At 40.5% G+C, this 24,073-nt stretch overlaps 1 protein-coding gene across 1 annotated transcript; it reads right to left on the reverse strand.

Moving 5' to 3' along the window:
- Positions 1-372: 372 nt before the first annotated feature.
- On the reverse strand, positions 373-8,393 carry LOC310942202 (cerebellin-1; the record flags this gene model as incomplete). The annotated part of the gene is made up of 3 exons (XM_083907526.1): positions 373-570; positions 919-1,038; positions 8,097-8,393. The coding sequence occupies 3 exons, from the start codon at positions 8,391-8,393 to the stop codon at positions 373-375; spliced, it is 615 nt and encodes a 204-aa protein (XP_083763652.1).
- Between the last annotated feature and the right edge of the window lie 15,680 nt (positions 8,394-24,073).

A 24,073-nucleotide genomic window follows, 5' to 3' on the forward strand; every position in this document is an offset into this window, starting at 1 on the left:
AGAAGAAGCTGGAGTCATCCAGAAACAAGATGGCCGACGTAAAACTGCAACAGCTGATGCGGGAGGCCGGCTACGATCGTACAGTCGAGCAAGTAAAGAGGAAAGTTGTAAGCGCCACGGGTGTCCTTCCAGATTTCCGGGCGAAAAGCGTAATGTAAAGTGGGCCTAACCCTAACCCTAACCCTAACCGGGGCGCCTTAGGGTTAGGGTTAGGGTTAGGGTTAGGGTTGCATTCATTTAAATGGTCCAAATCGTCCATTTGACCCCAACCAATGAAGCCGCACCAAAGCATTTAAATGTCTTCTTGACTCGTCTTTATAGTCTTTATTTAATGCTCGGCGCGGCCGCGACAAACCTCCACCAACCCAACCTTTACAAGGGGAACACCAGGAACCCAGAGAAGGTGGAGAACTTCCACCCTCCCATCAGGTTCCCTCGCTCCAGTTTGAGGTAGGTCTTGTCGCCTCGCTCCAGCAGCACCAGTCCGGCGTTGGTGGCGGCTTCCCGGGTCACGTCCTGGTCGCCCGCGAAGGCCGAGATCACGGGCCAGCCGTTGAGGACCAAGCTCACCTGAGGGAACGATAGGGAAAAGAAGTCAGGACACAACTTTCCAGGAATATACATTCACACCTGAATCATCAATCATCGCTCATGACAGCGCTGGGATGGACAGAATCGTCTCGGGAAGCGTTAATAATAATAATCGTGATTACAGTCGGATAATTAGACGTTAGGCATCTGCCAGTTAACTCCACTCCCTGATGACAACACCTCAGAGCACATCCGCCGGGTTTTTGGGCTTGATTTTTGTTGTGCGGTGGAAAGGAAGCGAAGACGCGCCTTGTGTCTAAATATGGTCACGGTAGTTTTTGCAGCCGCGACAGTGACAGTAAGTACTTACTTGTACTAGTTTCTTACTTGTATGGTTTGCCGGTTGTAAACTTTGACCACGTGGAAGCTGAAGCTGTAGACTCCTTTCCTGGGGGCCACGAAGATGCTCCTCGCTGGATCGAAATGGCTGCCGATGTTTACTAGGATCTGAAAAACCCAAAAAAAAAACACAGGATAGGATAGGATTTCTGAATAAAAGCATAAAAAGCAAATGTTCTGTGATTAAAAACAAACATTGCAAAAAGTGATTTAATGAATTATTCAGGAGGAAATGACCAAAAAAAAAACCAGTATTTACAGTCAAAGAAGAGCTGACGTCAACGTCTTAATTTCATACATTGTATTCTGGAGTTGATGGTGTTATTGTGACTGGTGTTTGCTGCTAGGGGGCGCTGTGGCGCCTTGAGAAGGGAGTGAAAAAAGAGAGTGAGTCTGTGTTGCTGTGTGGCTTTTAATCCCTTTTAATCCCTTATATATTTATATCAATCAATCTTTATTTATATAGCCCACAGTTTACAAAACATAGTTTGTCTCACGGGACTTCACAGGGTTGGTAACATCCTCTGTCCTTAGACCTTCGACCAGGGTAAGGAAAAACCCTTATACATATATAGGTTTATGAATATTTATGAAAATCTGTCATCACAATTGCATATTGTGAGATATTTAAATAGATATTATACTTTATATATACTTTACAATTATTACATTTTATATTTTTTAATTTTTCAAAGTTCTTCAATAAAAAATATTTTATATTTATTGAAAAAAATGTATTATTTAAATTCTCCACTTATGACACACACACACACACACACACACACACACAAACACACACACACACACACACACACACACACACACACACACACACACACACACGTACATCGCGTTCTGTTTCAGACCTTCAGCTTGTTTTTTCTAAAAGTTATTTTTAAGTCATCAATAAGAACTTTGCGTGTCATCAATCCTTCTATAGTGTTTTATTGTTTTTTTTTTGTTTTTTTGTCCTTTGACAGATTCCGCTCAGTGTTGGTGTTGAGCAACACTTTCACCGCACACAGACGGAGGTAAATATTTTGTGGCGTACGTGACAACAACAACAACAGTCTGAGTCAGAGCTGCGGCGGTGACTCACTCTGCTGATGTTGTAAATCAACACCTTTGCCTCCGACACCAACACAATGCACGATTGTGTTGGTGTCAAAAGCCCGATCGCCCGATTGGTTATTTCAACGGAGGCGACAACAGGAAGTCGTTCCGCACACTCTGGTCCAGACTAAATAACCTGACAGCCGCTCGACGGGGTAACAATCTTCAACAATTCAGTCAACGTTTTCAGCAGCGATCGAAAAACGAGTCTAAAACTCGACTCCGTGGCCTGGAAAAGCCAAACTTCAGCCAAGGTTTCGGCCTTTCAAAGACTGCGCGAACGCTCCCTGAACCCTGAATCCAGATCAGCAACACAATCTAAAACCCTCATGGTGACAGATTAGCTCCTTTGGCGAAAGGTAACACCTTGAATCAACTGTCAAACAATGACGTACTCGGTCTTTAGCCCTGTTAAATATTTCCAGAGATCGCCCATAAAACACACCCGGGGTGGGAATCACAGCGTTAGCTAGATTTCTCTGCCGTTAGCTCGCCGTAAACTCCCCCCGCTTCGGGCCAAGGTCTCCCTTATCCGCTGTTGCATTTTTACGTCGGCCATCTTGTTCCTGGACGACTCCAGCTTCTTCTGGATCTTGTCCTCCGACCAGATACCGATCAGGCACTTGGTTTCGGAGGTGCTCCACGTACAGCGTCCATCACCCCCACCATTTTTTTGGGGGGGGAACAAAAGTCCCGCGGTATATGCTAATTAGCGCGCGCTATATGCTAATCGTCTAAACCCTGACCTCCCCCGACGTGTGTTCTTTATACGCACTTTAGCTTTCTCCGCCGTTAGCTCGCCGTAAACTCCCTCCGCTTCGGGCCAAGGTCTCCCTTATCCGCTGTTGCATTTTTACGTCGGCCATCTTGTTCCTGGACGACTCCAGCTTCTTCTGGATCTTGTCCTCCGACCAGATACCGATCAGGCACTTGGTTTCGGAGGTGCTCCACGTACAGCGTCCATCACCCCCACCATTTTTTGGGGGGGAACAAAAGTCCCGCGGTATATGCTAATTAGCGCGCGCTATATGCTAATCGTCTAAACCCTGACCTCCCCCGACGTGTGTTCTTTATACGCACTTTAGCTTTCTCCGCCGTTAGCTCGCCGTAAACTCCCTCCGCTTCGGGCCGAGGTCACTTCCCGTCCCCAAGTTTCCCCCCACTCATTCATTTGAGCAGCGCCACCGCGAGGAGACACAGAGCGTAACGGGATTATCGTATTACGCGAGTTAAGGGCGCATTTCCACCGGGGCGCGTTTTTTTCAGCGGCGCGGATTTTGCGTCAATCCCCACCGGGCAGCGCGGCGGGTGCCTTGGTAAGCCGGCGGTATTCGCGGAAGATAATCCTAAAACGGACTTGGCGAGTTCGCGAGGTTCCGCGATAGACGTGGAAGAAACTGTTGATCCGGCGTCGCGAACGACTTTACGTTTGTCCGCTTCGGCAATCGGTCTCTCGTCGTAAGTTACGACTCTCCGAGGCGCTCCGATCAATCGGCTGTTGACCTGGCAACATGTAACTTGACGAGATGTGAAGTTGCGATAGGCATGTATGACCTGCGTGTTGTGTTTTATTTTGAAAGGGGGGGCGTAACGTAAGTGTTTTACTTTGATTCTGTGTCGGACTTCCTGTCTGGTGCGATCTGCTCTCTTGAGCTTGGCGCGACTCGGCAGCGGCAAAAATAGAACTGCTACCTGTAGATATCGCGGCGGCGCGGCGAGCCGCTTCTGGGGCTATATATACATATATATGTATATATATACATATATACATATATACATATATACATACATTTACATACATATACATAGCGCAAATGGAATCGATCAGCAACGGCTGATGTTCCGAGCCCGGTGGTGATCCAGGGCAAGGATGACGACATGTCACCAAATCGAAAATTTTAGACCCGCCCCTTTACACAGATTCACCGATTCCCACGACGTGTTGACGTACTGACGATACGACTCGATCCGGAAAAGTGAATACACAAAAAAAACAAGACGAGGGCGATGAGGGCACATTCACTGTACGCAATCCGATCTAATCGGATCATCTTCTGCGTGTGTGTGTGGTACGCAAAAGTTGAGGTAATATCCAACGCTTCGGTTGCTCGCAGGTATGTGGAGTGACAGATGTTCTGGATACGTCGTGTCCCGTAGCGTCGGGGGAAGAAGAAAGAGACGACCCTATGCATCCACTTTGACTCTGCACACACCTCTGCACATACAGTGCTTTCAAGGGGCCCCTTTTTTCGCTCCATTTTTCATTTCAGTTGACAGCAACAATGTGGTTTGGAGTCATTTAATGACGTTGCGCGGCTGCGTCTGCGTCTGTGTCACACGGCCAGACAGGTTTTTGTACCGGTCGTTATTGCGAGACCTCGTTTAATCTCCGCTCGCAGCTTATGAAACACACCTTCCACCAGAAGAGTTAGCGTTAGCCTGATGTTGAGAACATTGACGACACTGTTCAGATATGGTGAGAACAGCGGAGCAGTTAGCAGAAGAATGTCCCTAGAATCTGGATTAAGATGTACTTACCCGCTGATGATGATGCACTTTGACAGTGAGCTGACAAAAACAAAAAGTATCTCAGAATGACTTGAAATTTATCATCATAATAGTCGGCATCACCCTGAACAAGGATATGTTGGAAATATTTGAAAAACTCTTAAGGAATAATTTTAATGAATTTTTGAAATTCAGGAAATTATCCATTTGCCCTGATGCACTTTGACAGTGAGCTGACTTTAGTCTAAAAAAAAAAAAGTATCTCAGAATGACTTGAAATTTACCATCATAATAGTCGGCATCACCCTGAACAAGGATCAGTTGAAAATATTTGAAAAACTCTTAAGGAATAATTTAAATGAATTTTTGAAAATCAGGAAATGATCCATTTGCCCTGATGCACTTTGACAGTGAGCTGACTTTCTTCTCAAAAACAAAAAGTTTCTCAGAATTACTTGAAATTTACCATCCTAATAGTCGGCATCACCCTGAACAAGGATATGTTGGAAATATTTGAAAAACTCTTAAGGAATAATTTTAATGAATTTTTGAAATTCAGGAAATGATCCATTTGCCCTGATGCACTTTGACAGTGAGCTGACTTTCTTCTCAAAAACAAAAAGTTTCTTGGAATTACTTGAAATTTACCATCCTAATAGTCGGCATCACCTTGAACAAGGATATGTTGGAAATATTTGAAAAACTCTTAAGGAATAATTTTAATTAATTTTTGAAATTCAGGAAATTATCCATTTGCCCTGATGCACTTTGACAGTGAGCTGACTTTAGTCTAAAAAAAAAAAAAGTATCTCAGAATGACTTGAAACTTACCATCATAATAGTTGGCATCGCCCTGAACAAGGATCAGTTGAAAATATTTGAAAAACTCTTAAGGAATAATTTTAATGAATTTTTGAAAATCAGGAAATTATCCATTTGCCCTGATGCACTTTGACAGTGAGCTGACTTTCTTCAAAAAAACTAAAAGTATCTTGGAATGACTTGAAATTTACCATCATAATAGTCGGCATCGCCCTGAACAAGGATACGTTGAAAATATTTGAAAAACTCTTAAGGAATAATTTTAATGAATTTTTTTAAAATTCAGGAAATGATCCATTTGCCCTGATGCACTTTGACAGTGAGCTGACTTTCTTCTCAAAAACAAAAAGTATCTCGGAATGACTTGAAATTTACCATCATAATAGTCGGCATCGCCCTGAACAAGGATATGTTGAAAATATTTGAAAAACTCTTAAGGAATAATTTTAATGAATTTTTTAATATCAGGAAATTATCCATTTGCCCTGATGCAGTTTGACAGTGAGCTGACTTTCTCCTCAAAAACAAAAAGTATCTCGGAATGACTTGAAATTTACCATCATAATAGTCGGCATCGCCCTGAACAAGGATCAGTTGGAAATATTTGCAAACCTCTTAGGGAATAATTTTAATGAATTTTTGAAATTCAGGAAATGATCCATTTGCCCTGATGCACTTTGACAGTGAGCTGACTTTAGTCTAAAAAAACAAAAAGTATCTCAGAATGACTTGAAATTTACCATCATAATAGTTGGCATCGCCCTGAACAAGGATCCGTTGAAAATATTTGAAAAACGCTTAAGGAATATTTTTAATGAATTTTTGAAAAAATTCAGGTTATGATCCATTAGCCCTTACACTTTGACAGTGAGCTGACTTTCTTCTAAAAAAAAAAGTATCTCAGAATGACTTGAAACTTACCATCATAATAGTCAGCATCGCCCTGAACAAGGATCCGTTGAAAATATTTGAAAAACGCTTAAGGAATAATTTTAATGAATTTTTTAATATCAGGAAATTATCCATTTGCCCTTATGAACTTTGACAGTGAGCTGACTTTCTCCTCAAAAACAAAAAGTATCTCGGAATGACTTGAAATTTACCATCATAATAGTCGGCATCACCCTGAACAAGGATATGTTGAAAATATTTGAAAAACTCTTAAGAAATAATTTTAAAGAATTTTTTAAATTCAGGAAATAGCCCATTTGCCCTGATGCACTTTGACAGTGAGCTGACTTTCTTCTAAAAAAAAAAAAGTTTCTCAGAATGACTTGAAATTTACCATCATAATAGTCAGCATCGCCCTGAACAAAGATCCGTTGAAAATATTTGAAAAACTCTTAAGGAATAATTTTAATTAATTTTTGAAATTCAGGAAATGATCCATTGGCCCTGATGCACTTTGACAGTGAGCTGACTTTTTTCTTCTAAAAAAAAGTTTCTCGGAATGACTTGAAATTTACCATCATAATAGTCGGCATCGCTCTGAACAAGGATCCGTTGAAAATATTTGAAAAACTCTTAAGGAATAATTTTAATGAATTTTTTAATATCAGGAAATTATCCATTTGCCCTGATGCAGTTTGACAGTGAGCTGACTTTCTTCAAAAAAACAAAAAGTATCTCGGAATGACTTGAAATTTACCATCATAATAGTCGGCATCACCCTGAACAAGGATATGTTGAAAATATTTGAAAAACTCTTAAGAAATAATTTTAAAGAATTTTTTAAATTCAGGAAATAGCCCATTTGCCCTGATGCACTTTGACAGTGAGCTGACTTTCTTCTAAAAAAAAAAAAGTTTCTCGGAATGACTTGAAATTTACCATCATAATAGTCAGCATCGCCCTGAACAAAGATCCGTTGAAAATATTTGAAAAACTCTTAAGGAATAATTTTAATTAATGTTTGAAATTCAGGAAATGATCCATTGGCCCTGATGCACTTTGACAGTGAGCTGACTTTCTTCTTCTAAAAAAAAAAGGTTTCTCGGAATGACTTGAAATTTACCATCATAATAGTCGGCATCGCCCTGAACAAGGATCCGATGAAAATATTTGAAAAACTCTTAAGGAATAATTTTAAGCAATTCGTTTGTCTCAAGACGTCAACATTTGTAAGAAAGGGAGTGGCACTAGGGGAGGGAAGGGCACCAACAAATGGAAAGGTCGGGGTCGGTTATTTTGGTGTTATTCCTCATGGAAACGTAAGAAAATCAGAGCCGGCCTTAAACCAGCATAAGTTTAGCCAATTCCAGACATGAACTTTGGGTAATGTCTGAAGGATCAGGTTCGACAAACACTGCAGGAATTGGGTGTCTAAAATTCCTAAAGTTTCTGTGGTACTTGCCAGACTTTCAACAACACAGGGAGTCAATCCGATGCCGTAGAGAAGAGGTTCAATGGGTTATTCTTTTGTTTGTGGCCCAGCTAATGTTGTCAAACGGGTCATGGTTATATAAGAGCGAAAGAAAAAAGAGGTTGAGCTTATGTAAGAGCAACAGCACAACAATTGTCATTGAGAATCTGAAGTTAATGGGCTCCAGTAAATAGCTGAGTAATTGCTAATAAGCTACTAGGTCAAATGTCTTAATTATTGTTTTGCTTTGCAATTATAGCTCCTGTGATTTCAGTTTCTGGAACCGGTTTCGAGGAATGTCGTCGTTTTGAGGTTCGGGAAGCGCCGATCGACCCTCACTGTGACTGGCGGGAAAACGCACCTGATCAAAGTAGATGGTCATGGTGCGGTTGCTCATCTCCGACGGTTCGTGGTTGGTGTTGCGTATGGCCGAGAACGCCACCCGCCCGCTCCCCGACCTCACCGACAGTCCCAGGGCGTTGCCCGACGGCTCGGCCGAGGGCGTGGAGTCGCACACCACCAGGCACTTTCCCTCCAACACGATGGGCTCCGTGTCGTTCTGGCATCCGACGTCCGGCGGCCCCCAGTGGACGAGAAGCAGCAGTGCAACGCAAAGGGCAGAGTGGGCAGTCAGGCAGGGCGGAGAGGGAAGCGACATACCGGGCATAGCTCTGAATAATGACAAAGGTTTAGATGCTTTAACTGTGCGGTTCTTCAGTGAAAGTGAGGCCACCACTAATCTTCAGTAAATCTCGCGGAACACCTCACATCTCACGGAGCATCGAGGGTGTTTCTACAATCCTCGATGAGGAGTCCAGCAAACACTGGGTGGATGCGCAGACTCCACCAAGGAACTTCTGATCTGCTCAATATCCAGTTTGTCCAAAACTGAGCCAGAGCTCTGCTGATGCAGGATCCTCAAACTGGTTTGGAGGTTGTCGAGACCTCGGGCCTGTGTGAGGAGATCAGACATTTGCTGATGAATAAACACATGAAAGCAAGAATAAGACCGAAGCAAACTAGACCAAGGGTGAATTCCAATTCCTTGCTTAACCCTCAATCTCAAAAATGCTAGTGCAAGATACTCAGAAAAATGAAGTTGAGGGCCAAGTTTAAGGGCTGTATCGCCCTCAATATTGAGATTTGCCGAGACCACCCTTGGGAGCAAGGGCTACCCAGAATGCATTGCGTGTTTTGACGTAACAAAGATGGCGCCGAAAGCAGCGAAACGAGTTCAGTACGCTACAAGGGTTGAGCTTGAGGGTTAAGATAGGAATTGGAATTGGCCCTTAACCCTCAATCTTAACCCTCAAGCTCAACCCTTAATCTTAACTGGCCCTCAAAACCAAGTGTTGAGGGTTATTTTGTCACTTAGAAATGGGACACCCCTTAAATGCAGATACGTCTTCAGACTGTAGGGGGCAGAATAACGCGTAAATAAAGCTGCGTCCAGTCTGTCAACTCCAATAAAGAAGAAGAAGAAGAAGAACACATTTACGTCACGATTATTTATTACGATCCGTTTGTCAGTTAAGTTATTAGGTTGTCAGTTCGTTATAAGATGATACTCATACAAATATTCAGCTGACAGTTACCACACACCACGACTTATTGAAAAGTAAACCATAGCAAACCATCGCTTGTCCGCAACCGGCCGACTATTGAAAATAAAAAATAAACGTTACGCAACAATGACGTCAGTAATCCATAATATGGGCCTAAACTAAGATAATACAATGGTTTTCATCATTTTTATATCTCTATTAACAAAGAAAATACTTCATTCGTAGCGTACTTGTTTCGCCGCTTTTGGCGTCAAAACACGCAATGCATTCTGGGTAGCCCTAGCTCCAAAGGGTGGTCTCGGAAAATCTCAATATTGAGGGCGATGCAGCCCTTAAACTTGGCCCTCAACTTAATTTATCTGAGAATCAGGACAAGCACTTGCACTAGAGGGAGCATTTTTGAGATTGAGGGTTAAGCAAGGAATTGGAATTCACCCCAAGTCTATACGAGATGATCGTATAGTTTGGTCTCGTTCGTGCGTCGTCTTGACTACGACACAAGATTTAGACGCTAAAGTTCCAGTGTGTAAGAATTAGTGACATCTAGTGGTGAGACGGCAGATTGTATAAAAATGGTGGACTCTGGGAACTACGGTGGCCGACTTGAGGCCCTTACCTTAAGTATACAAGTGGTTTTTTAGTGACTTACAGAAAACCAAACACACTTATTTGTGGTTTATTCAACAAATCATCCGGATTTTCACGAGCTGCAGCGACTAACCAACATTTGACGATAGGAGCTGAGGAGAAAATCTAATGTAAGGGGTAAATAAGTGCTGATGAGGTAACGCTTTGGCTGTGTGAGCTGCCAGCTGGACTCAGGAGGGGGGGACAGTGGACCATCACATCCCCACCACTGAGAGGCCATCTGTGGGTAAACACTCCCGCTCCCCCTCCCCATCATCACCTTCCCAATTTAATCCTTAATCTCTGCACTAAAATTCTGTCACACAAACAAAAACACACAGATATCACTGTACTTACTGTAAAGTAGACAATTATCACTGCTTTTACTTTGGTGCACAGTAAAAAAAACCAAAAACTTAAATAGTAGTTTCTAACATGACAAAAGAAGGACGTTATGTTTCTGTCAACAATATTAAACAAAGGGAGCATTTATAAGTATTTATTCTTGAAGAGAAGTGCGATAAAAAACACTCACCTGTCACTTCTTGAGTTTGAGAATCTCAGGAGCAAAACAATCCTCTGCCTCTCCTTTGAAACGCCACCTCACTCTCTCCTCTTCGTCTCTAAATGATCGCTCTGATCCTGGATCAGACGTTTAATCACATCACAAGCATCACAGCCCCCCCCCCTCCCTCACTGTTTCCCCCCTCTTTCAACCCCTTTTCGTGGAGTCTTTTTCCGGCTAATTCCGGTTAATATCGACTTTGTTGAGATGCATCAGAAGGCAACACGAAAATAAACCCCACAATCACAAATCAAACCACATAACCAGCCAGATTACAATATATATATACTGTATATATAAAAAAAACACCCTTAAAAATGCCCTTACCCTAAGGCACATGTGTCAAACTCAAGGCCCGGGGGCCCAGATGTGGCCGGCGAGTGATTAATTGTTCTTAAAAATCTGTGTTAAAATAGGTCTGTGCTGCTTTAAGGCGTGCGTCGACCGTAAACTCCATTTCCCACAATGCACGGCGATTGCGTTACCCGCAAAGTGACGGCATCCCGCCACTAGATCGCAGCGTATCGTTGTGTATGTGCGTCATGCGACGAGCGAAATCGAATAAGTAATAAATACGGGGAGTTATTTAGCGATATGTTACGGAGTAGTTACCTTTATTTTACATTATATATGGTTTACATTTGTTCTGTATGACAGTTACATCTGGCCCTTTGAGGGTAACCATTATGCTAATGCTAAAGGGTAGATTCAGTGGCTAACCTTAGCTAACCGCATCACATTAAAACCCACTGATGCTAGCCTACAAAGTGCTTCATGGGTCTGCTCCCACCGACTTAACCCTAGAACACCGGGGTTTTCACCCGAGCAAATACATTTATGTGATTATCACGAAAACCAAGTTTTCATCTTAAAGGTGCATTATGTAATAAATCATAAAATCCTCCTAATATGTCACAGAGACTCAGGAATAATGTTCATATAACAAACTGAACTCACCAACAACAACAGTACAGACAAAATATTTGCATTAAAACAAAATATATTTGCAGACTGCAAATCATGTTTATGTTTTGAAATCATGTTTTGGCATGTGGCGCCACCTACAGCCGTCGTCTTCCAATCATTGCAGTCAGTAGAGCCTCAGCTGCCGAGCAACCACGGGTTGCCAGTTACGTCAGAAAACAAACCCTAAAAGACCTCGGTATTTTGAATTTGAATGTAGTAACCGTTTTTGGCCACATTCTTACATATGGCGCCTTAAATTTTTAATTTTTTTTTTTTAAATTTTGTTCCCAAATTCCTAATTTTCCAGTAATTTTGTAGCATTTTTATATTTGTCCCCTCATGATGCTTTTCTTTCATTTTGTTTGTTATGTTTTGATATATTTCGACGACAAGTACTTTTTATTGGGTGTATATATTATATGTTACCCCTCGACTACTACGTTCGTCAAAGGGTTGTCGTTTGACGGTGCCGACGCCCTGCACAACGCAATCTCAGGACTCTTTCCAGGGTCCTGTAGTATCCCCACTTCACCATCGGGTGGCGGGTACAAGTCTGGACGCAGGGAATAGGACGCATTCCCTACCAAAGAAGAAGAGAGCGATGCTACAGCTCCCTCGGACACGTCTGGTTCCAGTGGCTCGTCATCCGAAAAGTCTGTCCGGCAGGGGAGTCGGGGTGTAGCGGCCGGTTCGAGGGTTGCCAGGTCGATCCTTGCCGACTACTTCTTCTGTTGCAGGGCTTAATACTACACCAAAATTCAGTTTTTGCGCATGTTTGGGCACCCGACGCAACTCTTTGCGCGATCCTGCGAACAAGGATACGTTGAAAATATTTGAAAAACTCTTAAGGAATAATTTTAATGAATTTTTGAAATTCAGGAAATTATCCATTGGCCCTGATGCACTTTGACAGTGAGCTGACTTTTTTCTTCTAAAAAAAAGTTTCTCGGAATGACTTGAAATTTACCATCATAATAGTCGGCATCACCCTGAACAAGGATCCGTTGAAAATATTTGAAAAACTCTTAAGGAATAATTTTAATGAATTTTTTAATATCAGGAAATTATCCATTTGCCCTGATGCACTTTGACAGTGAGCTGACTTTCTTCAAAAAAACTAAAAGTATCTTGGAATGACTTGAAATTTACCATCATAATAGTCGGCATCGCTCTGAACAAGGATACGTTGAAAATATTTGAAAAACTCTTAAGGAATCATTTTAATGATTTTTTTTTAAATTCAGGAAATTATCTATTTGCCCTGATGCACTTTGACAGTGAGCTGACTTTCTTCTAAATAACAAAAAGTTTCTCGGAATGACTTGAAATTTACCATCATAATAGTCGGCATCGCCCTGAACAAGGATATGTAGGAAATATTTGAAAAACTCTTAAGGAATAATTTTAATGAATTTTTTGAAAATCAGGAAATTATCCATTTGCCCTGATGCACTTTGACAGTGAGCTGACTTTCTTCTTAAAAAAAAAAGTTTCTCGGAATGACTTGAAATTTACCATCATAATAGTCGGCATCGCTCTGAACAAGGATACGTTGAAAATATTTGAAAAACTCTTAAGGAATCATTTTAATGATTTTTTTTTAAATTCAGGAAATTATCCATTTGCCCTGATGCACTTTGACAGTGAGCTGACTTTCTTCTAAATAACAAAAAGTTTCTCAGAATGACTTGAAATTTACCATCATAATAGTCGGCATCGCCCTGAACAAGGATCCGTTGAAAATATTTGAAAAACTCTTAAGGAATAATTTTAATGAATTTTTTAATATCAGGAAATTATCCATTTGCCCTGATGCACTTTGACAGTGAGCTGACTTTCTTCAAAAAAACTAAAAGTATCTTGGAATGACTTGAAATTTACCATCATAATAGTCGGCATCGCCCTGAACAAGGATATGTAGGAAATATTTGAAAAACTCTTAAGGAATAATTTTAATGAATTTTTTGAAAATCAGGAAATTATCCATTTGCCCTGATGCACTTTGACAGTGAGCTGACTTTCTTCTTAAAAAAAAAAGTTTCTCGGAATGACTTGAAATTCACCATCATAATAGTCGGCATCGCTCTGAACAAGGATACGTTGAAAATATTTGAAAAACTCTTAAGGAATCATTTTAAAGAATTTTTTAAATTCAGGAAATAGCCCATTTGCCCTGATGCACTTTGACAGTGAGCTGACTTTCTTCTTAAAAAAAAAAGTTTCTCGGAATGACTTGAAATTTACCATCATAATAGTCGGCATCGCCCTGAACAAGGATCCGATGAAAATATTTGAAAAACTCTTAAGGAATAATTTTAAGCAATTCGTTTGTCTCAAGACGTCAACATTTGTAAGAAAGGGAGTGGCACTAGGGGAGGGAAGGTCACCAACAAATGGAAAGGTTGGGGGCAGTCATTTTGGTGTTATTCCTCATGGAAACGTAAGAAAATCAGAGCCGGCCTTAAACCAGCATAAGTTTAGCCAATTCCAGACATGAACTTTGGGTAATGTCTGAAGGATCAGGTTCGACAAACACTGCAGGAATTGGGTGTCTAAAATTCCTAAGGTTTCTGTGGTACTTGCCAGACTTTCAACAACACAGGGAGTCAATCCGATGCCGTAGAGAAGACGTTCAATGGGTTTTTCTTTTGTTTGTGGCCCAGCTAATGTTGTCAAACGGGTCATGGTTATATAAGAGCGAAAGAAAAAAGAGGTTGAGCTTATGTAAGAGCAACAGCACAACAATTGTCATGGAGAATCTGAAGTAATTGGGCTCCAGTAAATAGCTGAGTAATTGCTAATAAGCTACTAGGTCAAATGTCTTAATTATTGTTTTGCTTTGCAATTATAGCTCCTGTGATTTCAGTTTCTGGAACCGGTTTCGAGGAATGTCGTCGTTTTGAGGTTCGGGAAGCGCCGATCGACCCTCACTATGACTGGCGGGAAAACGCACCTGATCAAAGTAGATGGTCATGGTGCGGTTGCTCATCTCCGACGGTTCGTGGTTGGTGTTGCGTATGGCCGAGAACGGCTTTAAGGCATGCGTCGACCATAAACTACATTTCCCACAATGCACGGCGATTGCGTTACCCGCAAAGTGACGGCATCCCGCCACTAGATCGCAGCGTATCGTTGTGTATGTGCGTCATGCGACGAGCGAAATTGAATAAGTAATAAATACGGAAAGTTATTTAGCGATATGTAACGGAGTAGTTACCTTTATTTTACATTATATTTGGTTACATTTAGTTACATTTGTTCTGTATGACGGTTACATCTGACCCTTTGAGGGTAACCATTATGCTAATGCTAAAGGGTAGATTCAGTGGCTAACCTTAGCTAACCGCATCACATTAAAACCACTGATGCTAGCCTACAAAGTGCCTCATGGGTCTGTTCCCACCGACTTAACCCTAGAACACCGGGGTTTTCACCCGAGCAAATACATTTATGTGATTATCACGAAAACCAAGTTTTCATCTTAAAGGTGCATTATGTAATAAGTCATAAAATCCTCCTAATATGTCACAGAGACTCAGGAATAATGTTCATATAACAAACTGAACTCACCAACAACAACAGTACAGACAAAATATTTGCATGAAAACAAAATATATTTGCAGACTGCAAATCATGTTTATGTTTTGAAATCATGTTTTGGCATGTGGCGCCACCTACAGCCGTCGTCTACCAATCATTGCAGTCAGTAGAGCCTCAGCTGCCGAGCAACCACGGGTTGCCAGTTACGTCAGAAAACAAACCCTAAAAGACCTCGGTATTTTGAATTTGAATGTAGTAACCGTTTTTGGCCACATTCTTACATATGGCGCCTTAAATTTTTAAAAAAAATTTTGTTCCCAAATTCCTAATTTTCCAGTAATTTTGTAGCATTTTTATATTTGTCCCCTCATGATGCTTTTCTTTCATTTTGTTTGTTATGTTTTGATATATTTCGACGACAAGTACTTTTTATTGGGTGTATATATTATATGTTACCCCTCGACTACTACGTTCGTCAAAGGGTTGTCGTCTGACGGTGCCGACGCCCTGCACAACGCAATCTCAGGACTCTTTCCAGGGTCCTGTAGTATCCCCACTTCACCATCGGGTGGCGGGTACAAGTCTGGACGCAGGGAATAGGACGCATTCCCTACCAAAGAAGAAGAGAGCGATGCTACAGCTCCCTCGGACACGTCTGGTTCCAGTGGCTCGTCATCCGAAAAGTCTGTCCGGCAGGGGAGTCGGGGTGTAGCGGCCGGTTCGAGGGTTGCCAGGTCGATCCTTGCCGACTACTTCTTCTGTTGCAGGGCTTAATACTACACCAAAATTCAGTTTTTGCGCATGTTTGGGCACCCGACGCAACTCTTTGCGCGATCCTGCGAACAAGGATACGTTGAAAATATTTGAAAAACTCTTAAGGAATAATTTTAATGAATTTTTGAAATTCAGGAAATTATCCATTGGCCCTGATGCACTTTGACAGTGAGCTGACTTTTTTCTTCTAAAAAAAAGTTTCTCGGAATGACTTGAAATTTACCATCATAATAGTCGGCATCGCCCTGAACAAGGATCCGTTGAAAATATTTGAAAAACTCTTAAGGAATAATTTAAATGAATTTTTTAATATCAGGAAATGATCCATTTGCCCTGATGCACTTTGACAGTGAGCTGACTTTCTTCAAAAAAACTAAAAGTATCTTGGAATGACTTGAAATTTACCATCATAATAGTCGGCATCGCTCTGAACAAGGATACGTTGAAAATATTTGAAAAACTCTTAAGGAATCATTTTAATGATTTTTTTTTAAATTCAGGAAATTATCTATTTGCCCTGATGCACTTTGACAGTGAGCTGACTTTCTTCTAAAAAACAAAAAGTTTCTCGGAATGACTTGAAATTTACCATCATAATAGTCGGCATCGCCCTGAACATGGATACATTGAAAATATTTTAAAAACCCTTAAGGAATAATTTTAATGCATTTTTGAAATTCAGGAAATGATCCATTTGCCCTGATGCACTTTGACAGTGAGCTGACTTTAGTCTAAAAAAAAAAAGTATCTCAGAATGACTTGAAATTTACCATCATAATAGTCGGCATCGCCCTGAACAAGGATATGTTGAAAATATTTGAAAAACTCTTAAGGAATAATTTTAATGAATTTTTGAAAATCAGGAAATGATCCATTTGCCCTGATGCACTTTGACAGTGAGCTGACTTTCTCCTCAAAAAAAAAAAGTATCTCAGAATGACTTGAAATTTACCATCATAATAGTCGGCATCGCCCTGAACAAGGATATGTTGAAAATATTTGAAAAACTCTTAAGAAATAATTTTAAAGAATTTTTTAAATTCAGGAAATAGCCCATTTGCCCTGATGCACTTTGACAGTGAGCTGACTTTCTTCTAAAAAAAAAAAAGTTTCTCGGAATGACTTGAAATTTACCATCCTAATAGTAGGCATCGCCCTGAACAAGGATCCGATCCGAAAATATTTGAAAAACTCTTAAGGAATAATTTTAAGCAATTCGTTTGTCTCAAGACGTCAACATTTGTAAGAAAGGGAGTGGCACTAGGGGAGGGAAGGTCACCAACAAATGGAAAGGTTGGGGTCGGTTATTTTGGTGTTATTCCTCATGGAAACGTAAGAAAATCAGAGCCGGCCTTAAACCAGCATAAGTTTAGCCAATTCCAGACATGAACTTTGGGTAATGTCTGAAGGATCAGGTTCGACAAACACTGCAGGAATTGGGTGTCTAAAATTCCTAAAGTTTCTGTGGTACTTGCCAGACTTTCAACAACACAGGGAGTCGATCCGATGCCGTAGAGAAGAGGTTCAATGGGTTATTCTTTTGTTTGTGGCCCAGCTAATGTTGTCAAACGGGTCATGGTTATATAAGAGCGAGAGAAAAAAGAGGTTGAGCTTATGTAAGAGCAACAGCACAACAATTGTCATTGAGAATCTGAAGTTACTGGGCTCCAGTAAATAGCTGAGTAATTGCTAATAAGCTACTAGGTCAAATGTCTTAATTATTGTTTTGCTTTGCAATTATAGCTCCTGTGATTTCAGTTTCTGGAACCGGTTTCGAGGAATGTCGTCGTTTTGAGGTTCGGGAAGCGCCGATCGACCCTCACTATGACTGGCGGGAAAACGCACCTGATCAAAGTAGATGGTCATGGTGCGGTTGCTCATCTCCGACGGTTCGTGGTTGGTGTTGCGTATGGCCGAGAACGGCTTTAAGGCGTGCGTCGACCATAAACTACATTTCCCACAATGCACGGCGATTGCATTACCCGCAAAGTGACGGCATCCCGCCACTAGATCGCAGCGTATCGTTGTGTATGTGCGTCATGCGACGAGCGAAATCGAATAAGTAATAAATACGGAAAGTTATTTAGCGATATGTAACGGAGTAGTTACCTTTATTTTACATTATATATGGTTTACATTTGTTCTGTATGACAGTTACATCTGGCCCTTTGAGGGTAACCATTATGCTAATGCTAAAGGGTAGATCCAGTGGCTAACCTTAGCTAACCGCATCACATTAAAACCCACTGATGCTAGCCTACAAAGTGCTTCATGGGTCTGCTCCCACCGACTTAACCCTAGAACACCGGGGTTTTCACCCGAGCAAATACATTTATGTGATTATCACGAAAACCAAGTTTTCATCTTAAAGGTGCATTATGTAATAAATCATAAAATCCTCCTAATATGTCACAGAGACTCAGGAATAATGTTCATATAACAAACTGAACTCACCAACAACAACAGTACAGACAAAATATTTGCATTAAAACAAAATATATTTGCAGACTGCAAATCATGTTTATGTTTTGAAATCATGTTTTGGCATGTGGCGCCACCTACAGCCGTCGTCTTCCAATCATTGCAGTCAGTAGAGCCTCAGCTGCCGAGCAACCACGGGTTGCCAGTTACGTCAGAAAACAAACCCTAAAAGACCTCGGTATTTTGAATTTGAATGTAGTAACCGTTTTTGGCCACATTCTTACATATGGCGCCTTAAATTTTTTAATTTTTTTTTTTAAATTTTGTTCCCAAATTCCTAATTTTCCAGTAATTTTGTAGCATTTTTATATTTGTCCCCTCATGATGCTTTTCTTTCATTTTGTTTGTTATGTTTTGATATATTTCGACGACAAGTACTTTTTATTGGGTGTATATATTATATGTTACCCCTCGACTACTACGTTCGTCAAAGGGTTGTCGTCTGACGGTGCCGACGCCCTGCACAACGCAATCTCAGGACTCTTTCCAGGGTCCTGTAGTATCCCCACTTCACCATCGGGTGGCGAGTACAAGTCTGGACGCAGGGAATAGGACGCATTCCCTACCAAAGAAGAAGAGAGCGATGCTACAGCTCCCTCGGACACGTCTGGTTCCAGTGGCTCGTCATCCGAAATGTCCGTCCGGTAGCAGCCGGTTCGAGGGTTGCCAGGTCGATCCTTGCCGACTACTTCTTCTGTTGCAGGGCTTAATACTACACCGGGAAATTCAGTTTTTGCCCATGTTTGGGCACCCGACGCAACTCTTTGCGCGATCCTGCAACCTGCAATTTGCGCCCGTGTGCATGGTTTTGCGTTGGGTCAGCGCAAACCATGCGTGGTCGTATACCAGGACCTTTAGATCCGTCCTTATATACACACATACAGTTATGTACATAAAGATGTGATTTAAGATCGAATTAAAGTCTGGACGCAGCGAATAAGACGCATTCCAACCAAAGAAGAAGGCAACGATGCTACAGCTCCCTCGGACACGTCTGGTTCGAGTGGCTCGTCATCCGAAAGGTCCGTCGGGAAGGGGAGTCGGGGTGTAGCGGCTGGTTCGAGGGTTGCCAGGTCGATCCTTGCCGACTACTTCTTCTGTTGCAGGGCTTAATACTCCACCGGAAAATTAAATTTTTGCGCATGTTTGGGCACCCGACGCAACTCTGTCCTGCAATCCTGCAACCTGCAATTTGCGCCGTACATAAAGATGTGATTTAAGATCGAATTAAAGTGTGGACTCTCTGTGGCTTTATGGCGCATTCACACCAGGATAGTCCGGGGCACTCGGGGGGGGGGGGATTTGATCAGGCTGCGAATACCGAATAATTCAGCGCCTTTATCTCTAGGTTTGGTAACAACGTCTCTACAGTTTGGCATCGGAAGAAGGAAACCTGACTCATCGATCGATTGGCCTGGCCCCGAAGAACAGAATTCCATCCCCTTGTTCACCACAAAACCAAACAATGGAGCAACACTCTCTTTGGTGTTCAAATGTAATTGGTTTCACCCAAGAAGCTGCCAAGTATGAGCAGCAGGGGAGGCAGAGGGCGATGCTAACTTCCTTTCCGGATCGACCATCAGCATTTCCTACCGTAAGCGAACCACGTGAGGCTGAAACCAGTGCCACGTTTTCCAGGCGGACCGGAGTTAGCTTGTTTTGTTCCGGATGAGCTTTCACACCTGGATAGTCCCGGGGGGGGAACTCGGGGGGGGATTCGATCGGGCGGTGGAATACCAAATAATTTAGCGCCTTTATTTCGGATTGGTTTGGTTGACTTCCCAAACTGCCAGGACAACGTCTCGCAGTTACTACAGTTTGGCATTGTTCGCAAAGAACAGGGGGAAGAAAGAAAAAAAAAAGCACGAGGAAGAAGAAAACCTGACTCATCGATCGATTGGCCTGGCCCGAAGAACAGAATTCCATCCCCTTGTTCACCACAAAACCAAACAATGGAGCAACACTCTCTTTGGTGTTCAAATGTAATTGGTTTTACCCAAGAAGCTGCCAACTATGAGCAGCAGGAAAGGCAGAGGGCGATCATCACTTCCTCTCTGGATCGTCTGCATTTCCTACTGTAAGCGAGCCACGTTTTTCAGGCGGAAATCAGAGTTTGCTTTGTTTTGTTCTGGGTGAGCTTTCACACCAGGCCAAACGCAGTGGAACGATCCGAGGAAACAAACTCTGGTCCAATTAAAGTGGACCAAACAGCGCTGGTGTGAAAATTTTAGAGACTGAGCAAAAGAATCGCATTAACTCCTGAGGAATTATGAGCATTTTTTTAGCCATATTTGTCCGAAATGATAGGACAAACTCAAACCGTGATGAATAAAAGGCTTCTTTTGATTAAAATCCTTTGCGGTCAAGGACCGTCTGGAGTCTGAAGTCTGGAGTTTCCGCCCCCGGATGAACTTTTCAGCCTTCAGTTGTCATTAAGTGAAAAGCGTGAGATCAGGTTTCCATTCCGCTCATTCCATTTCACTACCCGCTAAAGCTCCTGTGCTGCTTTTAGCCGTCTGTCTCGGGTCGTTATCCGCCTGTCGCGTGAAATGCCGTCGGATCAGTTCTGCAGCGTTTGCCTGAATAATCCAATCAAGAAACAATATTGCGCTTTACTATTTTTTCTGGGTAATTTTTTTTTTAACCTTTTTTTGTTAGTCTTGGTCGATAACATCTCCCCACCAAGTTTCGGGAAATTTGGTGCAACTCAATTTTGCCCCTGTTTTCACCTTAGGGGGCGCTATAGAGCAAAAATGAGCTCTATGATAATAATAATGTGAAGGATGACATTAGGTTCCTTGCACAAATTCACGCCAGGAGCCGTTTATTGCCTTTATTTCTAGAACTTTATAATAGCTTAAGTTAGAAATAACCTAAATCAATTAGCAGTGACCAAGTTTTAAATAGGTAAAACTTAAAAAATAACTTAATTATAACCGATGTAAGCAAATTGTCACGATATAACTTCAATATTTTAGTTGGTTTGAGCGAAATTCAACAGTTAGGTGTAACCTGTATGATGACTTATACAAATACAAAGATAAAAGTTGAGAACATCCATATTTTTTAATACATATATACACATAAATATAACCATAAAAACTGTAGTTGATGAACCAGGTCACATGACATGAATGGTGTCACTGACACACTGTCAGGTGTGAACGTTGACCGACGACTCTCTTTATTCTACAGAATAAAAAAAGATTTCACATGATTCACCGTTTGGATCAAAGTCTGATTGTTGTAGCGTCTGGTGAAGGCGTGTCCTGAAAAACGTGTTTGTGCCACGTGCGACGGCATGTTTTTCATTTGGAGGCGAATAAAACTACAACCACGCCTGTTTGTTCCTCTTTGTGTTTTTGCTAGTTGGAAAGTACTAAAAAACAGTTTCAGTCACGTACTGATGTTGAGGGATTTTTTACAAAAGTACAAAAGTACCTCTTAAGTGAAGTAAAATTGCCATCGTCTAAAAATCGATGCAGGTAAAAGTGACAGAATTAGCTCATTTGAAACGTACAAATGTACAAATGACACCAATTGGTCAAACTTAAATAATAAAATTTAAGCACATGTAAATAGATTGTCTTCATATAACTCGATAACTAGTATTTAACCTAAATTCAGGTGTCATCTGAGTGATTCACAGGTACACTGAAAAAATAAAAGTGGTTAAATAAACCTTTAAAAAATGACTTAAATTGGTCGAATTTTAAAAAACAAATTCAAACGTATGTATATAAGTTGTCTTTATACAACTTGCTAACTAGTATTTAACCTACATGAACCTCAATTAACTGGATATAACCAGGTGTCATCTGAGTGATTCACAGGTACACTGGAAAAACATAAGTGGTTAAAAAACCCTGCAAAAAATGACTTAAATTGGTCGAATTTAAATAACCAAATTCAAATGTATGTAAATAAATTGTCTTCATATAACTAGTATTTAACCTAAATGAACCTCAATTATTTGGGTGTAACCAGAGTCGCGTCTGAGTGATTCACAGGTACACTGGTAAAAAAAATAAAAGTGGTCAAAAAACCTTTAAAAAATGACTTAAATTGGTCGAATTTTAAAAAACAGATTCAAACGTACGTAAATAAGTTGTCTTCATACAACTTGCTAACTAGTATTTAACCTAAATGAACCTCAATTAACTGGGTGTAACCAGAGGTGTTGTCTGAGTGATTCACAGGTACACTGGAAAAATAAAAGTGGTTAAAAAACCCTGCAAAAAATGACTTAAATTGGTCAAACTAAAATAACCAAATTCAAATGTATGTAAATAAATTGTCTTCATATAACTAGTATTTAACCTAAATTAACCTCATTTATTTGAGTGTAACCAGAGGTGTAATCTGAGTTATTATACAGGTACACTGGAAAAATAAAAATAGTTAAAAAAAAAACTTTAAAAAATGATTTAAATTGGTAAAACTTAAATAACTTAATTTAAACTTAGTTTGTATTAACTTGATTCACATAGGTCTGATCACAAGTACAGAGAAAAAATAAAAATTGTTAAACAATCTCAAAAAATGACTTCAATTGGTCAAAGTCAAATAACCGAATTCAAACATATGTAAATAAATTGTCTTCATATAACTTGATAACTAGTATTTGACCTAAATTAACCTAAATTATTAAATCAAAATTACTAAAATTGGGAAAAGTTAAATAACTTCATTCAAACTTTTGAAAACAAATTGTCTTTGTGTAACTTGATAACTTAGTTGGTATTAACTTAATTCAACTAGGTGTAACCAGTGAATTAAAAAATGAAAAGTGGTTAAAAAACTTCCAAAAAATGACTGAAAACAAATGAAATGGCTGCTAAACCTGAAAATAAGAGACTGTAACAGTCATTTCAGACACTAATTAAGAGTGAACCACTCAATTACAGTAGCGAGAATAAAGTTTAATGATGCGAAGAGAACGTTCTGCATTGAATAAATGTGCAAATTAAACCACTCATCTGTGGTCAATTAGCACACGAGAGAAACTGTGTGTTCTTTTGCATCGGCCACATTCTGTACTCGTTATAATTAAAGTGGCGAAATAGAAATACTTTGCAGTTTAAGAACACGTTGGACTGAACAAATCAAAATGTTTGGGCGTGTACAAATTACAAAGGCTACGAATTTGGACGCTTGTTACCTGAGAAAAAAATCACAGACCCTGAAAAAAATATCATAAGAACAAACCCTGAAAAAAATATCGTAAAAACAGACCCTGAAAAAAATCTCGGAAAAACGGGCCCTGAAAAAATCTCGTAAATACAGACCCTGAAAAAAATCTCGTAAAAACTGACCCTGAAAAATCTCGTAAAAACTAACCCTGAAAAAAATCTTGTAAAAACTGACCCTGAAAAAATCTCGTAAAAACTGACCCTGAAAAAATCTCGTAAAAAAATCTCGTAAAAACTGACCCTGAAAAAAATCTCGTAAAAACTGACTCTGAAAAAAAATCTCGTAAAACCTGACCCTGAAAAAAATCTCGGAAGACCTGACCCTGAAAAAATCTCGTAAAAACTGACACCACAAAAAATATCGTAAAAACTGACACCACAAAAAATATCGTAAAGACAAACCCCGAAAAAAGAATCTCATTAAAACAGAAAATTTTTAAATACGCTCGTAGAATATATAAAATTAGGGATATTATTTTCCCCCAACATATTTAAAACCTTTCTAAAAGTAAAGACTTTTAAATTTAACTTCAAAGTATTGCCATGTAAGTGCAGTACAGATGTGTTAACATGGTAAAAGTATTAGTAATCATTTCATAATCAGTTTCCAGCTTCGTATATCATGCTA

This window comes from Microchirus variegatus (genome assembly GCF_963457635.1).
Source record: "Microchirus variegatus genome assembly, chromosome: 2".
Classification (NCBI taxonomy): Eukaryota; Metazoa; Chordata; class Actinopteri; order Pleuronectiformes; family Soleidae; genus Microchirus; species Microchirus variegatus.